We start from the raw sequence: 22,761 nt of genomic DNA, 5'->3' as shown, positions 1-22,761 counted from the left end.
ATTTTTCCTATTACGATTCATCGCGCACCTCCTCTCCAAATCCCACATCATTACAATCCAATCCTACCAAGAACAAAATCTCAACCTCAATTCAAATACAAATCGGAATCATCCTGATGACGCTCTCTCTCGTAGCCCGATCTTCTGGTGAGGGGATAACTCTCGCTTTGATCGAGTGCGACGTTTGCGACGTGGCTACTAACCAGAACAAGTCCAGGACGCCGTGCAATCGCTACACCACAAACGATGTCGTACCAACCGTGACGCGCGGTTGATGATCCCTGCAATGCAAACGAGAGAACACTGCAAGAACAAGATAAGATGCAATCTAAATATTGCGAATAGGTGATTAAGCACAAATGAATAGTTACGATTGAAGTGGTAGATCTAATAGACCCGGCAAATCAACACACCAACTATTGGGGGCTCTGAATCAATAGTCGCCGACTAATCGAGCGAGGACTAGAGACAAGGTGAATGGCACTTGGCAAAATTCAACTAAACAAAACCCAATTATTTTTGAGGATGTACAAAGCTATTTGTAGAGGAAAATAAAGCTAGGGTTAAGTGCTAATTCGTGGAGGTGGAGGGAGACACTTCCGAGATGGGCCAAGTCTATTACAAGACCCAAGGCCCAAGTTCGGTTTCAGCAACAGCACTGTCTTGTTTTGGCGATTCCCGTTGACTCGACATGAATTTGGACATGAGACCAGATGCGTTTGAAAGGTAGCGAGATAATCTTTCCACGAAGTCCAAAATCACCCAAATCGGAGTTGGCATGAAGGCGCTAGGTCCGTTTGAAGTCAGTGTTGTCTCCAGAGGCCGAACTGGACTTGGACTTGGAATTATCATTGGAACATGTGAAGTTATGAGCGTATCCGACGAAGTGATGTCCTCATCATCCTCCCCTTCTTGAATTGGAGTCGTCCTCGACTCAATCCCATCTTCTTGATTGTGTGCACTCTCTCGTCCAGTGGCCATTCTTGGAGGTATCTCATCGTGAAAAACATCCTCATATTCCTGCAAAAGGTTAGTAATAGCGGGTTGCAAAGAATATAAAGTACTAGGAGCAGTAGCCAATGTGAGTGTAGGATCTTTGCAAAATAGAGCATAGCAACAAGAATCTGGCTCATCTAGTGCACCAATATTATATTTAGAAGCCAACAAAGCACCCTTCAACTTAATTTCATTCTTTGTGGTACTTGGTTCTATTTTACTAGTTGAAGCAGGATGTTTAGCAATAATCTGATTTTCACTTTTCACTTTCTTTTCACATTCAAGTCTTGCAAGATCATCTTTCAAAGCAGCAGCTGGAGTCATAGAATGTAAAACAACTCTTTTACCATCGAACATAAATTTATATGTATTAGTCCTACCATTTCCATTGAACTCTTTTACCATCGAACATAAACATTTCCATTGAACTGCACAAATAGAATAGATAATGCAATCATCCCAAACCTGAAGTTGAAATGCCTTGTTGCTGGTGGCTCGCGTCCAGGGATGTGAGATGCGGTGTGGACGTGGTCCACGGAACTGGTGTCGACGGCGAAGGAACCGTATCTAGAGGCAATATGACCATGGAGGCAGAAAATTGTGATTGGCAAAGAAGTATACGGCAATGGCGGCGATGTTGTCCGGAGGCACGAAGGAGATCAGGCGAAGATCAGGCACGAGGGTGATGGTGGCAATGTGTTCTGGCAGGCGTCGGAATCGGCGCGGAGGCGGCGAAGTGGTCTCTGACGTGAAGTTGAAGAGTAGATCGGCGATGCGGGCGGCGGAGCTGGTCAGCGGTGGACGCAGAGGAGATTGTTGCTGGCTCGGTGGTCTTCGGCTTCGGCGATTGGAGTGAGGAGCAAGGCAGCGTCACGGGTGCCGCGGCAGCGGGGAGTGAGGCGGCGCTTGCTGTGGCAGCAGATGAAGGAGGAGGTGGCGATGGCGAGGGGAGGGGGATCGATCTGGCGGGACGAGAGGATGGGGGAAGGAGAGCGCATGATTTCTGTGAGAGGGGAGTAGGTGATATGCGTGCGGGCTACGGAGGGGATAAGGGAAATACGGGACGATCTAAAACATTGGATTGGATGATCCTGGGCCGTTGGATTGGATGATGAATGAGGAATGTAACATGTATGGCCCCGTTTGGCACAGCTCTAGCTCCTAACTTACCTGGAGCCAGAGCTATGCCAAACTGGTATAGATCCTTAGTTTTTTGAGTGGAGTTAGCAGAGCTACTCCTAAAAATTGAACTAAGGGGGTGGAGTTGGGTTTTTGAACTTAGTTTACTATAATTTAATTTTTAACGTATTTGCAGCAAATTGCCACTGACCTACCATACCCAACCCACCTCATCCTTAACATCCCGTATTCATCCTCCCATTGCTAGTGAGCACAGGCGGCGGCTAGGGCTGGCGGCACATCTGGCCTAGCGAAGCGCGGGCGGCGGCGTCTTAGGGATGCGCGGGAAGTAGCCAGCATGGTCGGTGGAGGTCGAGCGGCAGCTCAGGACGCGTGGGCAGCAGCTCCAGGACTAGCGGCCGGCGGCTAGGCAGCGCAAGATAATCTCGTCTCTTTTTTTTCCATTTTTTTTCGATTCAGATCTGGACCAAGAACAAAATAGGTTGATTTTGCATGTATGTTGTGGGTGATTCTTCTTTGTATATGATAAGGATTGATATAGCAACATAAGCCGATTCTTTCATTCATAAAGGGGTTCATACTTCATGGGGTTTGTGATCCTGATTTTGGATATGAAGAATGGAGATGATGTTCACTATATGAATTGTTGCCATTGGTTTATGCATTCAAAATGGAATGAATGCTTGCAAGGAAATGCAAGCAATGATTTGCATATATCTGCCCAGTGCATGTTACTTCTATAAAAAAAGGGAACACTTTGGGTGATTTTGCGTTTATATTTTAGATTAGGACAAAGTGACATTTTTTTATGCACATACCTGAGTACTGCTAGCCTCCGTGTAAATATTTTTTTTACATTAGTATTGAAAAAAGAAAGGTGTGATTGGGTGGATGGCAGGGATGGCTCAAAATGAGTCTTCAAAAGGTGTTAAGATGGCAATGGATTGTGCTGATTGGAATGACCACAACACTTGAATTGTATTGTATGTGAGCTTTTTGTAGTAAATGGTAATCGACCAAATCGCCATTTATCTAATCTTGGGTACGACGAAGTCATTGAACAATTTGCTGCAAGAACAGGTTTGGGGTACGCTAGGCTTCAAATTAAGAACAAATAGGATAAACTTAAGATCGAATACAACTGTTGGGAGAAATTAAGAACTCAAACAGGTTTAGGATGGGACAACTCAAGGCAAACAAAGATGGCGACTGCAGAATGTTGGAAGAAATTGAAATCAGTAAGTATTTTATAATAATGTGTAAAATTAAGAATTGATGTACTAGGTTTTGTGTTCTAACTCAATTTTATAATGCCATGTTATGCAGGACATACCCGGGTGTGCAAAGTTCATGAAGGCTGGCTTGCAAAATGAGGAGCTACTTGAGAAGATGTTTGAAGACATTCGCAATACTGGTGCTGACCATTGGTCTTTAGGACAAGGCACCATCCCGACAAGCACCACTCATGCAATTCATATTGCCGATGACAATGAAATCGATGAGGAAACATATAAGGATGAACCAACTGTCAAGAGAAAGAGGGATGGTGGTGGATCAAAGATGGATAAGGGGAAAAAGAGCAAGAGTGGATCCCAAAAGATGGTAGAGGAGATGTCGAAGAGTAATGATCTCTCAGCACAGACATTATCATCCATTCAATCATTTGCTAGGTCAAGAGAAGATCCTCCGGGTTGTTCCATAAAGGATGTTATGGCCTTGGTGGAGGAATGTGGGGCAGTTGAAGGGACAAATGAGCACTTCATTGCAACTGAGATTTTTATCAAAAAAGATCAAAGAGAGATGTTTGTCAATTCATTGCACACTCCTGTAGGACGTTTTTCATGGCTTAAGAAGAAGTACGAAGTGAAGTACGGAAACTAGTTGTATGTGGTGTGGCCATGGAATGTATCCCTTTGTTTTAATTGTGTCTTTTCATTTCAGAAAACTATCTATGATTTGATTTAAGTTATGAACTATTGTTGGTTTGTATTACCTTATAGTATGGGATGTTTCCAACTATGAACAATTATTTTCAGACCTATTTCATGTAATTGTTGCATTTGTTCAGACCTATGTTATGCAATTTCAGCAAGTTTTCATGAATATCATGTTGCATATGTTCTAATTTATGTTGCATAACTTTACGTGTAGATGTCACGTGATAGTGAAGATGGTTCATAGCATGAGGAATATGAATATGATGAGCTTACCATGCATTTGTTCGAAACTGTAGCATCAAATCTTTCTTCTACTAGAAAAGCTGTAGAGAGTTATAACTCACTCTTCTTGGAACAGGCTCTGCCAAGGACATTACACCTCAATGGAATGGGATGGGTGCAAGAAACGTTGGCCACACGAGGTGAATGCTACAAGATGCTTGGTATGAATGGGAATACCTTCATTGCATTGCATGATCTATTGGTTAGTAAGTACAAGCTTGAATCTACTATACACATGCATACAATAGAGGCACTTGCAATTTTTCTATACATATTTGGTGATGGTTCATCAAACCAAAGAAAACAAAACCGTTTCAAACATTCTAGTGAGACAATTTCTAGGAAGTTTAAAGAAGTATTACTTGTTGTGGTAGCATTGGGGCATGATATCGAGTGTCCAAAAGATCCAAACTTCCCTACTAACCATGATATATAGAATTAGGAGGGACCGTCACATGTGGCCATATTTCAAAGATTGTATTAGAGCGGCTGACGGTACTCATGTCCTTGCAGTAGTTCTAGATGAAGATAAAGTTAGGTATATTAGTAGGTCTAAATTGATCAAAATGTTATGGCTATTTGTGATCATGACATGAGATTTACCTATGCGTCTATTGGAGAACCTGGATCGATGCATGACAACACTGTGTTATTTAATGCGTTGGAAACCGATATAGCTGTCTTCCCACATCCTCCCCAAGATAATTGCCACATATTATGTCTTGTCTTTTTTTTCTATGAAGACATTCTAAATTGGAATATTTCTAATTTTTTTAATCGTAGGGAAATATTATCTTGTCAATGCTGGATATCCCAATCGTCCATACTACTTGGCACCATACAATAGACAAAGATATCATGTCCCTGAAAGAAAAATTCAACTTCTTACACTCGAGTTTGCGCACTATCATTGAGAGATGCTTTGGTGTATGGAAAATGAAGTGGCGAGTTCTCCTAAAAATGCCTAGCTTTCCGCTACCAAAGCAAAAGATGGTTGTGACGGCAACAATGACATTGCATAATTTCATTCGTGACCATGATGCACCGGATAGAGGCATTTTCATAGGTTTGATAGGAATCTAGATTATGTGCCTACCATTCTCAAGAGATTTAGGAGATATGTCATTTCCCAGGATGTGTCGGATAGTTCCACCGAGGGTCAAAGTGATGCCTTTATGAATGATTTTCGTGATGACCTAGCTAGTCGTATTGCGGGATGACAGAACTATACCATCGAGCGAGTTTTGTACTGGACCTTTGCTTTATGTTTCGATGACAATGCTACTATTATCAATGTACTGAACATTTGTATTATTTGCTAATTATGTCAACTATTTTGTCAATTATTATTTAACCTTACAATTTTGTTGAAATTCTAAAGAAAAATAAACAATTATCAGTTATATACCACGAAAACAGCACAAACCACAAGTATACTATTGTCAACCTCCCTCCTCCTATCCTCTCTTTCAGGAGTTCTGAAGCTGACAAAACTAGCCAAACACTTTTCAGCTAGAGCTCAAGCTCCCACTGAAGTTGGAGTTTGGAGCTAGGAGTATAAGTTTGGAGCCCTACCAAACGTGGTTTAAGAGTGAGTTGGTGAATTATAGGGTAGAATAGAGATAAGGGTTACAACCTATAGTAAACTGGTTTCGTTGTACATAGAGCTAAAATTATCAGTGGATTAACTAATAGACTTGCATTAAATCGAGCTATTCTTCACGGCACTGGCTGTAATAAAATCCAAATTATGACACCAACTTCAATTCAATCCCATCACTTATAACTGTAGTTTCATAATACGTGATGTTAAAATTTTCAAGATATTAATTAATGCACGCCCACAAAATCGCGCTACCCTGCGAAAGGGCCTGTAGCCCAGGGGTTACAAGAGCCTCAGTAGCACCTGAGGTCCTGGGTTCGACTCCCCACGGGAGCGAATTTTCCAGGATTTAACGGCGTTGTGCTTTCAGTGGTAGGCGACATACCCGTCGACAGCGAGGCGCCTGTGGTGACTTCGTCAATCTCTCCAGAATTTGCCGGCCTAGTCTTCAAAGATGCTCATAGGGATAGGGTTTGCGTGCGCGTGTTCATAGACGTTGTGCTTTCAATAGTAGGCGACGTACCCGTCGACAGCGAGGCGCCTGTGGTGACTTCGTCAATCTCTCCAGAATTTGCCGGCCTAGTCTTCGAAGATGCTCATAGGGTAGGGTTTGCGTGCGTGTGTTCATAGGGATGAGTGTGCAGTCTTCAAAGATGCTCATAGGGGTAGGGTTTGCGTGCGTGTGTTCATAGGGGTGAGTGCGCATGGGTAGGGTTTGCGTGCGTGTGTTCATAGGGGTGAGTGCGCAGTCTTCGAAGATGCTCATAGGGGTAGGGTTTGCGTGCGTGTGTTTATAGGGGTGAGTGCACGTGCGTTGTGAGTGTCTGCATTGTACGGTGTAATTCAAAAAAAAATCGCGCTAACCTCCACGGCAGTGACTGAAAAAAATAATCAAATTACGAAACCATCTTCAATTCATTTCAAAAAGACTCAATTGATTAATTAATTAACTAATTAAACAGCATGCACGATCAGACGCACTGATCATTAGCGCGCACTTTGTGTTCATCAGCTTTTCGCTTTTGTCCATAATATCCGGTGGTCACCTCCTCCTACTTTGCATGGCCATTAAACCAATTAATCTATCCCGCCATGTCTCCGAATCTCCCGTCACACTCCATTGCTAGCGAACGAGTGAGCTCTCGTCGTCAAAGCCCCACCTACCCTTCCTTCCTGCCTTCTTCCTCCTCATCTCTTCTTCTTCGTCTTCGTGTTCGTCTTCCTCTCGCTATATATCCTCCATTCTTGCCACTTGACTTGACCTGCAGCCGGCGCAGCTAATGCTTAATTAGCTTGTAGATTGATTGGGTGGTTAGGGTGTCAGTTAAGCAGCTGATTAGGGAAGCTACGTACCGTACGTGTATGGGTGATCAGGAGATGAAGTACTACTCGTCGTCGTCGTACGCGAGGCTGGGACGGCGGTGGTGGCGGCGGCCGGCGGCGGCGAGGGGGTTCCGGCTCATCCCGACGCGGCGGCTCTCCGTGCGCCGGCTGCGCGCCAGGCTGTGGACGCTGCTCGGCATCCTGGGCCGCTGCGTGCGCAGCGTGCGCCTGCTCACGAGGGGGCTCGTCGTCCCCAGCGGCGGCGGTGGTAGCACGTCGCCGTCATTGAGAGGCAAAGGCAGGAGGGCCCTGGCAGTGCTCGGCGGCGGCAAGGACGTGGTCGCGGCGGCGAGTGGTGGTGGGAAGCTGCACGCGGACGGCACGGCGGGCGGCGGGAACAACAAGGCGGCGGCGCGGAGGCCGCCGTGCATGCGGTCCAACTCGTTCTACGCGCGCGCCGTCGCGGAGTGCCTCGAGTTCATCAAGGGCAGCAACAACAACGCCGGCGGCGGCGGCGGCGCCACGCCGGCGAGAGATAACCGCGTCAAGTGAGGATGGTTTATTACGTACAGGTCACACAAGGCTTAGCTGTCTGTCCGGCCATATGCGTCCATGTGTACATGCATGCATTTGCACCGTGAGATGTCATCATGTTTTTCTTAGTGTACATGTGCTGTTTGTTCAATTCTCAATTCGCCATGATTAATTCTATCAAGTACTCTTGCTGTTAATTCTTATCATTTCTTGTTTTTTTTTCCTTTGGATTAGTTTTCTACTATGTTTTAGTTAGGTTAGTTAGTGGAAAAGCAAAGAAAAGAGTATTTGTTAGTTGATGTAAGTGGAAGTGGCACTTGATTCGTCAAGCATATATATATAAGCGCATTGGTATTTTAGTAGTATCTTCGTAGGTCTTGATCGATTTGATGATGATCCAACACTGCTGGAAAATGTCTCATCGGTTTGCAACCCCTTTTAGTCCTGGGTTGTAAACCGGAACCATGAATCCGGGACTAGAGATGGGTATCTTCAGTCCCGGGTGTGTTATGAAAATAGATGCACAATGGAGACACGAATTTTACGTGGAAAAACCCTTGCGGGAAAAAACCACGGGCGCCGACCGGCAATGATCACTATAGAGGAATTGGTTACAAATGCAGGGGATACATAGAGCTGTCGCACCCCTCCCTGTACGGCTTAAAAAGGATATATATATAAGAGAAATCTATGAGTCCTAATAGGAAACTAATCCTATAAAGTAGAGTCATATTAGATAACTAATCCAAATATACTATGGGCCCAAAATTCGGATCACATATTTAACAGGGTGAAATAACTAGAACTAAAAATCTTTATTTTTTTCATTGTTTTTCTCAAATTCACATATCAAATTCACGCACTCACAGATCGAACATCACAAACTCAAATTCACAGATTCATAGATCAAATAGACTTCACAACAGATTCAAAAAAACATCTCAAAAAATGTTCATCTAAAAACATCTAAAGTCACACAATTCATAGGCTGCCCGCCGCCGCCCACCGCCTCCCCTCCCGCCGGATCCGGTGGAGGGGAGGGCGCCGCCGCCACCGCGGCCCGCAAGAGGGGAAGGGGAGGAGGGCGGAGGGGGAGGCGCTGCTGCTGCCGACGCCCGCCGCCGATCGCCACCGCCGCGGCTCGCGAAAGGGGAAGGAGAGGAGGGGAGGAGATGGCGGGGGGGCCGCTGCCGCTGCCGACGCCCGCCGTTGCCGCCATGGCCCTCGAGAGGGGAAGTGGAGGAGGGTAGGGGGGCCGCCGCCACTACCGACGCCCGTCGCCGCTGCCAACGCCCGTCGCTCACCGCCGCTGTGAGTATACCGTCTGCCGCTGCCGCGGCCCGCGAGATGGGAAGGGGAGGGGATCGTAGGAAAGGTAGGAGGGGATCGGAGGAGATAAGGGAGAGATATAGTGTGGCTGTGTGGGAGGCGTGCGCACCGAGAAGATAAGGGCCAATTGCAGCGGGTTTTTTTTAATTGTTGGTACCGGTTGGTTACACCAACCGAGACTAAAGGGGATCTAGGACTAAAGATCCCCGGCCCTCTGACAAGTCCCTGACAAAGGATGAATCGGGACTAATGATCATATAGTCTCTTTGGAGTTTTAAATCGGGACCAAAAATATTTTTTCGGTCCCTAAAAACTGGGGCTAATGTGGTTTTTGCCCAACCCAGTAAAGATGGTTTCTCCAGTAGTACAAGTTTTGAGTGAGAAATCGAATATTTCAGTTCGCACCAATACCACGCACTCTGGAAAAGAGAGAAAATAAGCTGGAGCCAAGATAGCTTTTCTTTTTTAGACAAAATGGTGCCAAGATAGCTGATATCAATGCGTCACGGATCGATCGGTGAGCATAATTTCCATCATACATTTGCATTTGTTATCTATGTCGCTCATTTGATCAGCTTGTTAATTAGTTTATGGCCCTGGAGATTATGTCTGATATGTCACCACATACTGATCAATCTGTGAAAGCACTGTCTCACCTGCACCCTGTTCAGGTATCAAACGATCAAGATCATCGATGTGCTTGCGCTTAATTAATTAGGCGCTTAGCTTGACAGTTTCAACCCCATACATAACTTGGCTGTTTGGGACTAGGGGTGGCAATTTTCCCATTAGGGCTGGCTCCCCGCCCCAACAGGGCCGGGGACGGGTGGAATTTGTCACCCGTGGGTGAGTGGGGGCGGGGCCCCGCAAATTGGCGGGGGCGAGGGAAGTAATTCACCCGCGGGTGACCCAGCGGGGCCTTGAGGATATAAGCTTCTAGAGAAAATATCACCTTTCAAGGCCCATCTGGCCAATTTAGGTGGGGATATATAAGTTGTAACCCTAATTTCACCTACTCCTCCGGACCTCGTTCTCCCAGCCGGCCACCACTACCTAGGACCATGACTGCAACTTGGCATCTCCCGCGACTCGTGAGCGGCGAACACACCAGGCGTCGCTCGCTCGCTCGCCGCGACCGCCAGCGCCGCTAGCTCCCTAGCACGGCCATCCGCCTTCCCTTCTCCTCCAGCATCCATCGCAAGAGAAACCGGCCAGCCTCCCCGTCCCCAGTGCGCGCCTTCCGTTTCTCTAGATCCGTCCGCAAGATTCCCCGCACGGGCACGCGGCCATCCACCGTCCCTCCTCCTATGGCCTCCGTTGCAAGAGACGCCACCAGCCACCAGTGCGCGCCCTCCGTCCCTCCCTGATCCGTCTGCAAGAAGACGTCATCCGCTAGCGGCCGGCTCATCAATCTGATGCTATGATGAGTTTGTGGACTGTGGCTATTGAAATTTTAATATATTCTTACTCAGTGTCTTGTGTTTTTTCAATAGAGTACCAACTCCATCCGGGTGGTGCAGCGCCCCGCTCACCCGCTGGGTCCCCTGCGGGAGCGGGGCGGGTGAGGTTTTTCACCCGGTTACCAATGTGGGAACAGGGGCGGGGGGGGGGGGGGGAAATGCGGAGCGCGGGGGCGTTCCTGTCTAACCCGGCCCTGCCCCACCCCGCTGCCACCCCTATATGGGACTTAATTTGGGTCACGGCCCTTACATTTTTGGGAAAATTTCTTATATTGTGCTCAAAGTTCATAAGTTTTCTTATATGCTATCAAAATTTTGCTAGTTTCCTCCTATGTATCAACGCTTCAAAATTTTCTTCCCCTCTATGCCATCCATGTCATATCACAACCATTTTAGTGACATGTAAATATTGATGAAAAACACGAGGCCTGGGAGATCTGCTTAACTCCAGTGCAGGTCCAAACTCGCCTTCGGGTATGCTAGCGTGCCAGTTGATTTGATCCTGTAATCAACAAGAGATAAAGACAAAGAAACCGTGGTTAAATCCATAAATGATAGCCGATCGGCTTGGTGCTGATGACATATCATTTATCTTCGAGCCGATGTCATATGTAAATCGATCGGCAATCATAAATAGGTAAGAAAGACTAAATCTACCCGATCGGCTGTAGATATTAACAATATATAATCCTCATGTCTATATATACTTGAATCAAGTGATTGGGATATATCGGTCGCCATGCCGAGACAATATAAATCACTTAGACCGAAATATATACTAACAACGAGACTATATATGTTCATAGCATAGCCGATCAGATAGATCTAGCATGTATCGGCTAATACTCCGATACCGCTCTACGTTAAGATATTAAAGCAAGCAGAATATACCAAACGAAAGCCTAATATACCTAGATGCAATAAGAACTTGACATAAAGGGCAGATTTAACATGTCAATAAAGCATATGAAGCAAATTTAGTTAAATCAGGTAAGATCGGCTGAAACCCCGACGCTACCCTAATCGGCAACCAAGAAGCAGGCTAGAGATTGAGATTCTAATCACGACTCGTAAGATCAAACAACTGATGCAGCTATAAGTATGAAAAGAAGGACAATATCTAAACAATCAAGCCATTGGAAATTTCATAGAGTGGTAGATATTGTATATAATCTAAGCCAACGTTGATATTTAACCTAATTGGCTGCCCTCTATTGATAGATGTTAGCCGATTGTAGTTAGATAGCAATATTGCCAGAGATTATATAAAATATATGATAACTTGACGAATTACATAAACAAGATTAGAGTATCATAAAGATGGAAGCATTAATCCCGAGAACGCAAGCCGTCATAACAAGTTTTACCTCTTGTTGAAGATCGAAACCAATGCAGCTCAACCCGAAAGCAAGAACTAGTCGAAATAAACTAAAGCAAAAAGGGTGGCGATGCGCCGAGATTGTATTGAACATGTGTGTTAATTTGATTACATGGGGCTCGGGGTCTATTTATACCCGAGATTACAAAATATGTCCATATCGGACACGACTCTTATCTCTAACAAACTCTAAAATACCATAAGTCTTTGCAGCAGACTTTTGCCCAAACATATCTCTAAGGAATTTACATAAAATATCCTAATTAATAGATACAATTGCCTTCTCAGGACTCTATCCATGCGTGGCAATTATCTTGAAGCATATCAACCTGACCCGATGTCGTACACCAAGTCGTATTGTCGGAATTGGCTATATCACCTAACCCAGTCTGACTCGGACTTAGCCGATCCCAATCGTAGCCGATTCGGACTTCAGCCGATTCCTACTCTGTTTCCGCGACGATCTTCACCTTTGATTCCGCTTTGATCTACTCTTTGTTTCCGATACCAATATTTCCAAATTTGGTTGTTAACAGTAAAGTACGAAATTAACCGTGTTGACGATCTCTCTCATTTCCTTCTTCAACCTCATATTTCCCCTTTTAAGTTGGTAGAACCAACAACTTGAAACTGGCTCGGTAATACTAGGTTGATGCAAGAGTAGAGACTAGAGTGGCGGCACGTGTCCTGCATTGAGCGAGGACCAAGCAGTGTCAAAATTAAATAGAGGATCCAATAGAAGATTAGAAGAGAGGAAGAACACAATAGGTTAGTTTTGCCACTTTTCTGGCAACTAGAAAGGTGGCCCACGCGATGCGTGGGCATCTATATTATTAAAATATGCGATTATAGTTTCTTTGAAAATTATATCTCATAAGGGCAAACTATAGGTTAGGCATATCTAAATATCATTCATCGACTACTTAGAAGATAAGATAGATCAAGGTCATATGACATCGACTTTTGGATCGAGTAAGTAAATATCATGTATACCATCTGAACACATACAGTACAATATTGCTATAAACATAAAAATATTGCTATAAACATAAATTGTGATAGCAAGATACTCAAAGTTATTGTAATTGAATTGCCTTGTGAAGATACATGACTTAGTAACAACAAATTAAGGATAGATATGATTAACCGTTGGAATGTTTTTTCCCATAGTAGAAGTTTAAAATTTTTATATTTTTCCACAATTTTAAAGAATTAAAGGCTTTTTATGTTCCCGTGTGCACGGAAAGCTTATGTGCATAGAATATGTTCCCGTGATGCACGGGTTAACTCTTCGGAAATATCTGAAGTGATTGTGTACACCATTAATTGGAACTATAATAAACAATTAATAATATTTAGTACCTGTAAGAAGACTAATGATTTTTTTATAAGAAACAATGGAATGAAAATTTTGCTGCCACGTACTAAGATTGCAACCACATATGCAGGCAAAAGAAAGGGCCACAAGCAACAGAGGAAGGCCCATTCTCATTAGTTAGCATGATAAATTTCCTAGCACAAATCTGCAACGGGCCAGTGAAGAATGAGCAGTATCAACCTTTTTTGTTTATTTTAGTCAGGTCTTCCTCCTGAAAAAAGAACAATTGAACAATATTCTAGTACACCAAATCCCAGTAGAAAACCTGAATAAATATAAGCACAAATCTCAAAGGAAAAGCGAGGGAATTCAGTAGCATGTCCCTCTCCCTTGTGTGGCTTCGTGTATCCTTCTTTCCCAAAAACAAACAATATAACTTGAGAAAAACAAACACCCAAAGCAGGCAAACACAAACGTTGATTAATGAAAGAAAATACTAATACCATCATAATCATTGGGGCACTGAACATGATGACAAGAATCAAAATAAACAACGACAGGATCCTTTTCCGGTTTGGCCAGTACATGTCGACCCGACAACGAACTTTGACAGCAATATGAATGCCTAACTTTGTAAGTATGTTCTCAATGGAAGCTTCTGTGGATTGCTTTTACATTCAACCAAAGAAAAGCATACAAGGTTGTTCTCCCATCTGTCCATCAAAGTAGAGCATAACTTTCACACTAGACAATCACAAAACCACTGCGTAAGCAATTCACTTATGCAGAAATATATATCAGAATTGTTTAGACCATTTTGAAATGCAAATATTTTATACGTGTTGTAGTGCTTGAGCCAAAAGAAAATTTGTGAAGTCTAAGTGAGCATAATAGGTATTAGTAATTAGGGCTTTAAATTTATAATTTGCTATTCTGGATTTGGCTATGTAGAAGATCCTCTCCACCACGGATTTAGATCTACCCAAAAAGTATTTTGTTGTGCTCTAACTCCACAATATCAATAAGGTGAGAGTAGGCAGAATTATGGAGTTGGGTCAAGGCTGCTTCTTCTCTATAATTGTTTTTTATTATGTTCTAAGTTTTGCTCAGCTCTTCATGTTTCTCATAAATTTAGGGCTTGTTTCATAGCACTAGATTTAGTTGCAAAACAACAACGTTACATAACTAAATTTACAATTCTTAATTATGATAGTTTCAGCCATTGTAGTAGCTATATATGCTACAACACCTAGGATAGCCGAACATGTCCTCATTTGTTCGATTTAGCTCTACTGCCTCCTAACATGGATTTAAGATTTTGGGTCTATTTGGTAGAACTTCAACTCCTAAATTTAGCTCCAGGAGTTAGTCTGGAGTAGAGTTGTGGAGCAGGATAAATCCAGTTCCACCTCTCTAGTCTATTTTGTGATAGCGCTCTACCCAGTTCTGCTCCCATTTTAGGTGGAACTAAAACTATTTGATTGGACTGTAGCTCCAAAAGAGTTGAAGTTGGATTGTGCCAAACAGAGTCTTAGAGTCGTACCTATTATATTTTTTTTATAATAAAATAACTCTAAGTGTAACTAAGCTTTTCTTTCGATGGTTTTCTCGACAGGTCGCATATAAGTGTAAAACCAACCAAGCAGAAAACTGAACATCACATCTTTACACACCAGCAGCAAGTAGCACTAGCAACCAACGCAGCCGTGCCCAACATTTGCTCTTCGCAGACAGAGAGATAGCTGACGGCCACACAACACATACACACCTCGCATAAAATCCCATAAAATCTCTCCCTCTCACTACGCGATCCACCCGTGCGTCGGCCCGCTCGAGCCCAATTACGGCCCGAGACGCGAGCCCGTAGCCGCCAAGAAGAAGAAAAACCCCTTCACCTCGGGCGGCCGCCGCCGCCGCCGCCGCCGCCCTTGATGCGCCTCTGCTCCAAGCTCGCGGCGCTGCTCCGGAGGTCCCGCCAGTTCGCGCCCGCAGCCGCCGCCGCGTCCGGGTCAGCGACGGCCGCGGCCGCGTCGGCGAACGGGATGGAGGAGGCGGCCGCGGGCCCGCTGCGGGCGCGCGTGTGCATCATCGGGAGCGGGCCGGCGGCGCACACGGCGGCGGTCTACGCGGCGCGCGCCGAGCTCAAGCCCGTGCTCTTCGAGGGCTTCCTCGCCAACGACATCGCCGCGGGGGGGCAGCTCACCACCACCACCGACGTCGAGAACTTCCCGGGCTTCCCCGACGGCATCCTCGGCGCCGACCTCATGGACCGCTGCCGCGCCCAGTCCGTGCGCTTCGGGACCAGGATCCTCACCGAGACCGTCACCGCCGTCGACCTCTCGTCCCGCCCCTTCCGCGTCACCTCCGGCGACACCGTCGTGCACGCCGACGCGGTCGTCGTGGCCACGGGCGCCGTCGCGCGCCGCCTCCATTTCGCCGGCTCCGACGCGTTCTGGAACCGCGGCATCTCCGCCTGCGCCGTCTGCGACGGCGCCGCGCCCATCTTCCGGAACAAGCCCATCGCCGTCGTCGGCGGCGGGGACTCCGCCATGGAGGAGGCCAACTTCCTCACCAAGTACGGCTCCCGCGTCTACATCATCCACCGCCGCAACGCCTTCCGCGCGTCCAAGATCATGCAGGCCCGGGCCCTCTCCAACCCCAAGATCCAGGTCGTCTGGGACTCCGAGGTCGTCGAGGCGTACGGCGGCGCTGACGGCGGTCCGTTGGCCGGCGTCAAGGTCAAGAACGTGGTGAGCGGCGAGGTCTCCGACCTCCAGGTCGCCGGGCTCTTCTTCGCCATTGGACACGAGCCGGCGACAAAGTTTCTCGGCGGGCAGCTCGAGCTGGACTCCGATGGCTATGTCGTGACCAAGCCCGGCTCCACTCACACCAGCGTCAAGGGAGTCTTCGCCGCCGGTGATGTTCAGGACAAGAAGTATCGCCAGGCCATTACTGCCGCGGGATCAGGTATACTACTCAAAGCTTGTAATTTTGCTTAATATATACCACCAGAGTATGATGCACATTTGTGGCGATTGGAGCATATTGACTTTGATAATTCAGCAATGCAATTACTTGGTGTATCGGCATTCAGATCGAAGACCTTCACAGGCTCAATGCTTGTCTGAGGAAAGGGTCAGGGGTAAAACCATAACAGAATACCTTTCGTTTTCTGGTGATACTAGCTAAAATGCCTGTGCATTTACTATGGGAGTGAATAATCTATGTGTTTTTAAAAACAAACTATGTGGTTTTTGCATTAAACATGTCCATCACCCATTTTTGTTCACAAATGTCAACTGTGAAATTAACTTGTGCATATAGATGGAAATCCAAACATCTTAGACTTAGCCAGGTTAAAATTATGATTTTACGAACTTAAAGAACACCTATATCTCTACTATACTTGCAAAATACCCATTCAAAGCAGCCATATTTGCGCATCATAGGTGGGTACGGGTACTATGAGGATATAATGTGCTATGTTGGTTCGCTAACAGTCCGAACTGGCGGATTGTTGTGAAAATGGCAATAACAAGAAATGTCTAATTGAACAATAACATAAATGAGAAGCACAAAAAAGTAGTGCACTTATGCATAATGGGGTTTGTCTTGGTGGCATAAACAGGATTTTCCCTAGATGAAATTTGCTTTTTTAGAAAGCCAAATAAGAATAGAATAACTTATGGAAAGGACTTGTATATAATATTAAAGAAATTCGGTGAGCAATCCATAAAAAGTTTGTGTGGACTGTGGAGGTGAAGAGATGGTTGGTTCACTGCCATGGACCGCTAACTAGCAAGTTTGCGCTGACATATTATGCCTCCTTTATAGGTTGTTTTTGGTTAGATTGCTAGCTGTGGTAACTTTGGTATTACAATGCTGTGCTAAGGGTTGTTTGTGAAGTTGATTGAGGAATATAAGCTGGCAACATGGAATTTATTGCTGTTAACACATTCATATGGGAATTTCTGGAGCAATAACAGAACACGTAGTATCCATCCATTCTTGAGATGGTTATGCTGGTAGTGCATTTGCCACCAACACTGCAATTTGTGGTGTCCAAGATGATCAAATTGTACTGTATATATGTAGCGTATAAGTAAATTTTTCAATTAGTATGTGCAAACAGAACATTAAAACCAAAAAAGAAGGGGAAGAGCATGTTTGATTCTATCTGCATCTGAAATATGAAAATTTTAATCTCCTTCCGGTTTCTTAGGAATTGGGTAGGAATTGTTTTTTTAATTAGGGTGTATACATGGCGTGTTGTTACTACTTACTAGCACTTCATACTGCCTGATTGGAGTAGCTGGATCTTAAATCTGTGTCTTAAACCTGAGAACAGGATAAGCCTTCTTATCAAACAGGGTCTTGAAAACATCTGCTTGCTCATTGTTTAGTCATGAGATTCCCTCTCTGTTGTTTGTAAATAACATTCAAAGATTTGAGTTCCTCGGAGAGTTTCAGCTAACGGTAGGCAGTAGCTTTAAACTTAAAGAAGTCTATCATTAACTCACTGCACATGCAGATAGGACTTACCAATGCTGCTGATTTTTCATTTGGAAAGATCAAGTTATTGGACAATTAAAGAACATATGGATTCTGTATCAAGGGCAATTCTCATACCGGCAGAAAAGAAACTATGCAACATCTACTTGCTTATAATCATTTGACCTAACTCACCTAATATGGCAACAGTTAGGGGGCCCCATTACCCATTACTTGTCTACAGCTTTTTTTGTATGGCCTAGTTTTTATGAAATGCTAAATACAAGCTACATATGATCAGAATATATAGATTATTTGAATCATGGTTAGATCTGTATAGATCTAGCTTGAGTACGAGTGAGTCTGTGAGGAAATTATTAGGGGTTCACCTTTTAACTTTTTGCGATCAGTTTTTCTGAAGATACGGTACCTCTGTAAACAGTAGTGTTGATACATATAGGATGCTGGATGGCATAAACATGTTTCACTCTATTTCTTTTGCTCGAATTTGTTAGTCATCACCTTGGAACTGTATTTGCCTTTCCTATATATTTTGATGGTTTCATTTTATAGTGATTGAATAACTGAAAGTCTTAAACACTTAAGAGTCAACAAGATGCCAAGTTTAACTTCACCATAATACTGCAGTGAATGATTAATTTTAAGCTTTGATCGCAAACAGAAAGTAGAATGGTAAAACCAAGAGAAATTGAGTACTTGGATGAAATGCTAAGGGTGGGCAAAATATTGAAGTTAAAGAATGCGTTCATAGTGAAAATTTACACAAGGCCAGAAGGCACAATGAAGTTTGTATAACCACTTATGTGACTGCATATGTATGGTTCTTAATTAAAAGAGGTAAAGTAATAATATACAAATCGGCAAGTGTAGGATAAAAGCATTTCCTTTTTGAAAAATGTTTGCATTAATTGCTTCAGAATATTGAGGGCCAAAAGCCATTTACTCTGTTGAATCCCCCAAACTGACCTGCTTGGCCAAGAAATAGTTTACATTGACATGGCGTCTATTTGTTACTAAAAGGTCCACTTTTTGAAAAGAAAACAAAAGAACTGTGCAACTTTGTCCATTCTGTTAGCTGTTCCCCAAAGCTGTGATCTATTGCTTGAAAATCCATCTCCGGAGAATTAGCTTATCCCATTGATATATGTAATTTCTGTGAACAAAATTTATGATAAACACGTCTGATGCAGGTTGCATGGCGGCGTTGGATGCGGAGCACTACCTACAGGAGATTGGAGCACAGGAAGACAAGACTGATTGACTATATCTGGGACAAGCAGGTCGCAGTTCTTCAGCTACTTCATCGTCGGTAGCAAGAGCTGCACTCTAAGGCACAAAGTTGTTAATTGTGGTTGCTCAACCAAAGAAAAACAGATTGGTATTTGTCTGTATGCCTCAGATTCATGATACGTTGTTAGAAAAATGATTCATGTGAGCACTCAGAAACTTGTGTTACAATTTCATCAAATTATGCACACTTCATGGAAATCTACAAAATCGTGAATCCAGAAAGGAAGCATTCATGTTACACCTGGTTTCAGATGAAACTTATTAGAGCAGGTACAATAGCAGACTGTAAGCCAGTTATAAACACATATCGAGGAGATCAGGCCAGTTATAAACACATATCGAGGAGATAAAAGAAGAGAGAGAAGCAGCGGGCTACATATTTGTAGCTAGCTGTACCACGAACTACAAGACACAATGTGTATATAATATGTGGGACCATATATTAATAGTGTAGTATATTTTTTTAGATAACTATTGTATGAATTGGCTATTAAGTTGACTATAAGAGCAAGTTTAACAGTATAGCCAACTACTAGCTTCAAATCACTTATAATCAACTTAATAGCTAATTCATACAATAGTTACATATAAAAATATACTACACTATTAATATATGGTTCCACATGTCATACACGTCTTGGAGTCCGTGGTATAGCTGGCTATAAATCTGTAACTTGCTACTCCTCTGTCTCTTCTTTTATCTCCTCGATATGTGTTTATAGCTGGCTATAAATCTGTAACCCGCTGCTCCTCTCTCTCTCTTCTTTTATCTCCTCGATATGTGTTTATAGCTGGCTTACAGTCTGCTATTATACCTACTCTAAGTGATTTGAAGTTAAGTTGGCTATACTATTAAACTTGCTCTTATGAGCTTTGCATTGATCCTGCGGGATGGAAATCAAAGCTTATCGGTTACTGTACTCTCAACCTAAATGGTGATTGGACAACCTAAACCCCTTCTCAGATTTGTTGTTTTAGGTTATGTTCCATCCTCATTTAGTTTGGGTTTTTGTTTTTACGAAGAGAGCATGTTTAGGTATAGGTCATTCTGTTAACTATGTCATGGTATCGGCCAAAATGGATGGTATATAGTTTAAACTTTACTGATGTGTTCTCTAATTTTTTAAAATGTATTTTTGGGTCTTGAAAATTTTAGAAGTGTTATTGTTAACACCAAAATTTGGTATGGTTATTTAATGAATTTGGTTTAGAAAACAAACTGATTGATAGAAGTTTATTTAGATAAGGCCGAGTTAAAGGAGGAATCATAAAGATCACGACAATATAGTTTCATATTTTCTAAGTATATCTTTTAAATAGACATGATTAGTTATTTTATTTTTCTTATTAGAAAATCTTATCTCGTATTCGATTAGAACTTGTACAAACCCGAGGATATAAATATATATACATGTAGTCTTTGTAATTTATCAACAGATCAATATACAACTTTTGGCATATTGTCACCCTAGTTTTAGCTTTCAATGCTTTTGACGAGTTCTTAGTTTCGAATTAGGCTACAATAGTATCGATCTCTTGCGAGAACTAAGTTCCATCAACTTCGCTTGTATCAGCTCTTTTCATAGGTTCGGAATTATAGTTTAAGTTTTTACATGTATCGCTTATCTGATATATCAGCTATTTTCTATATCGCTTTGCTACCTTGATTAGATTTAATATATCAATCACTTTGCATACAGTTTAGCGGCTTGTTTAGATATATCAAGCTTATCATTAAGTTGTCCGATCTAGGTTTTGATTTGTTAAATAGTTTTGTTCGATTTGATAGATTATGTCCAAAATTTCATTAAAGTCTCAGCCGATGAATTATCTATTTACTATCAATTGAATCACCACATCGACTAATATTCAAAATTATATCATTGTCTATCTTTTATGTTTATTAGTTTCAGTCTTATACTGACTCGGTTTGGTCCGACCTATCAAAGATTGTCCCTAATAAAGAAAAGGGTATTAAAATTATTTTTTTTAGCCTCAGAGGATGATAGTATAATTTGAATTATATTATATATCCAAAATCCATCGGTTACATAGTTGTTGATCCGAATTCCATCGGCATTGGCTGGCTACACGATTTCCTATCGGCCTATTGGCCGATGGGCCTTGTGATTTAATCTTTTCTATCTTGTTAGTTGTATGATCAAACTAACAGCACTATGTAAACCGATTTTAGGACTTACAATAGAGCTAAGCAGATCTCTGAAGCCTCCGTGTGTTGCGTCAGATTTTGCATCAACATTTATACAAGTCCAAACGGGTTTCAACCTACCCTGTGCATTGATATGGTATGTCACGGTGGCACCTAGTGCCAATGGACCCATGTGGCAGTCAATTAGAAAAAATAAATTAAAGAAACAAGGAGAAAATGATGTTTTTAAATTAAAAAAATAAAAGTGAGGAGAAAAGGATGTTTTTATTTTTTTTTACTACATATGGCATGCCACGTCAACACAAGAAGTGGGTTAGAGCACTTCTAAATCTTTTTTTTTTTTTGAAACCACTTCTCAATCTATATAACTATTAAAGCAATATCGAAGACCTAAACTTACATTTTAAGATTTTAGAAATCTATATGACATGCCTGCACAATTTCAGAGAATGTACGAGCAAAGAGTATATACTCCTCCGTCAGGTTTTAGATACAACACTTGATTCTTCGTCTTATTTAAATTTTTTTATGATTAATAATTTTATTGTTATTAGATGATAAAACATAAATAGTATTTTATGCGTGACTTATTTTAATATTTTCATAAAATTTTCAAACAAGACGAATGGTCAGATGTTAGAAAAAAAAACTTAAAATTTTCAAACAAGATGAATGGTCAAATGTTAGATACAGAAACTTAAAAATGAAGCATTTTAGGACGGAGAGATACCAACTTAAAACAGTACACATCGTGTGGCATACCAAACAAATTCATGCGCTATTGACCGGAATTCCCGGTTGTTCGAATCAAATTTCCTGCCGGTATCGATTGGAATTGACATACGACTTTTTCCAAGCATGACTGATCATTCCGTCGACTTTAGCTGAGTCGATTATTTTATATTATGTTTAACTATAGACTCGTTTCATTTTTTTCTCATTATTGCCTTTTCAAAATATATTACACGTGGAATTTTAAAGTATTTGTGTAGTAATGTTTATATTATTGCAAGAACCAAACTGGAATGGCCCCTCCAAAACGAATTGATAAGCTGATGGTGTAAAAGGAAATGGTTCTTATGTACCTCATCCATCCCATATTAAGTGCAATTATAGCAACCAAAAGAAAAACTAAGGGTAGTTGAAAATTACTTAGATGTTCCTCGTGCAATGACGGGTAATTAGAAGTGGGAGACGGTTGAGGGCAAAATAAGGGATGGTTGGATAGAAAAGTAATACTTAAAAGTGCTTTGGTCTCTGCAATATTATTTTTGCTTGGAGTGAAATGGACCGGAGTATCAACCAGTGGTGTACAAACTATCTTTTCAGTTGATACCCCGTACTTTGCTGTAGGATATGTGAATAAATACATGTTATATATTATAAAAATGGTAGACGTATATGTTTAAATAATGTGAAAATGATATGGAGATAATGATTCGACATTGCTTGCATATTGAGCTACAAAAATACAACAAAATTGTAAATG

At 42.6% G+C, this 22,761-nt stretch overlaps 2 protein-coding genes and 1 pseudogene across 2 annotated transcripts; all 3 read left to right on the top strand.

Annotated features, from left to right (window-relative positions):
- The first annotated feature begins 3,036 nt into the window (after window positions 1–3,036).
- LOC127776142 (L10-interacting MYB domain-containing protein-like) lies at window positions 3,037–4,017 on the top strand (annotated as a pseudogene).
- A 3,075-nt stretch (window positions 4,018–7,092) lies between these two features.
- On the top strand, window positions 7,093–8,156 carry LOC127777769 (uncharacterized). The gene has a single exon (XM_052304385.1). It carries the CDS (start codon window positions 7,321–7,323, stop codon window positions 7,831–7,833), a length of 513 nt encoding a protein of 170 aa, XP_052160345.1. The 5' UTR covers window positions 7,093–7,320; the 3' UTR covers window positions 7,834–8,156.
- Window positions 8,157–15,017: 6,861 nt separating this feature from the next.
- On the top strand, window positions 15,018–19,340 carry LOC127777613 (thioredoxin reductase NTRA). The gene is made up of 2 exons (XM_052304210.1): window positions 15,018–16,267; window positions 19,003–19,340. Exons 1-2 carry the CDS (start codon window positions 15,232–15,234, stop codon window positions 19,071–19,073), a joined length of 1,107 nt encoding a protein of 368 aa, XP_052160170.1. The 5' UTR covers window positions 15,018–15,231; the 3' UTR covers window positions 19,074–19,340.
- Window positions 19,341–22,761: the final 3,421 nt, after the last annotated feature.

This window comes from Oryza glaberrima, chromosome 6, assembly GCF_000147395.1.
Source record: "Oryza glaberrima chromosome 6, OglaRS2, whole genome shotgun sequence".
Classification (NCBI taxonomy): Eukaryota; Viridiplantae; Streptophyta; class Magnoliopsida; order Poales; family Poaceae; genus Oryza; species Oryza glaberrima.
The sequence above is the reverse complement of the archived record's forward strand: the minus strand, read 5'-3'. Positions and strand labels throughout refer to the sequence as shown.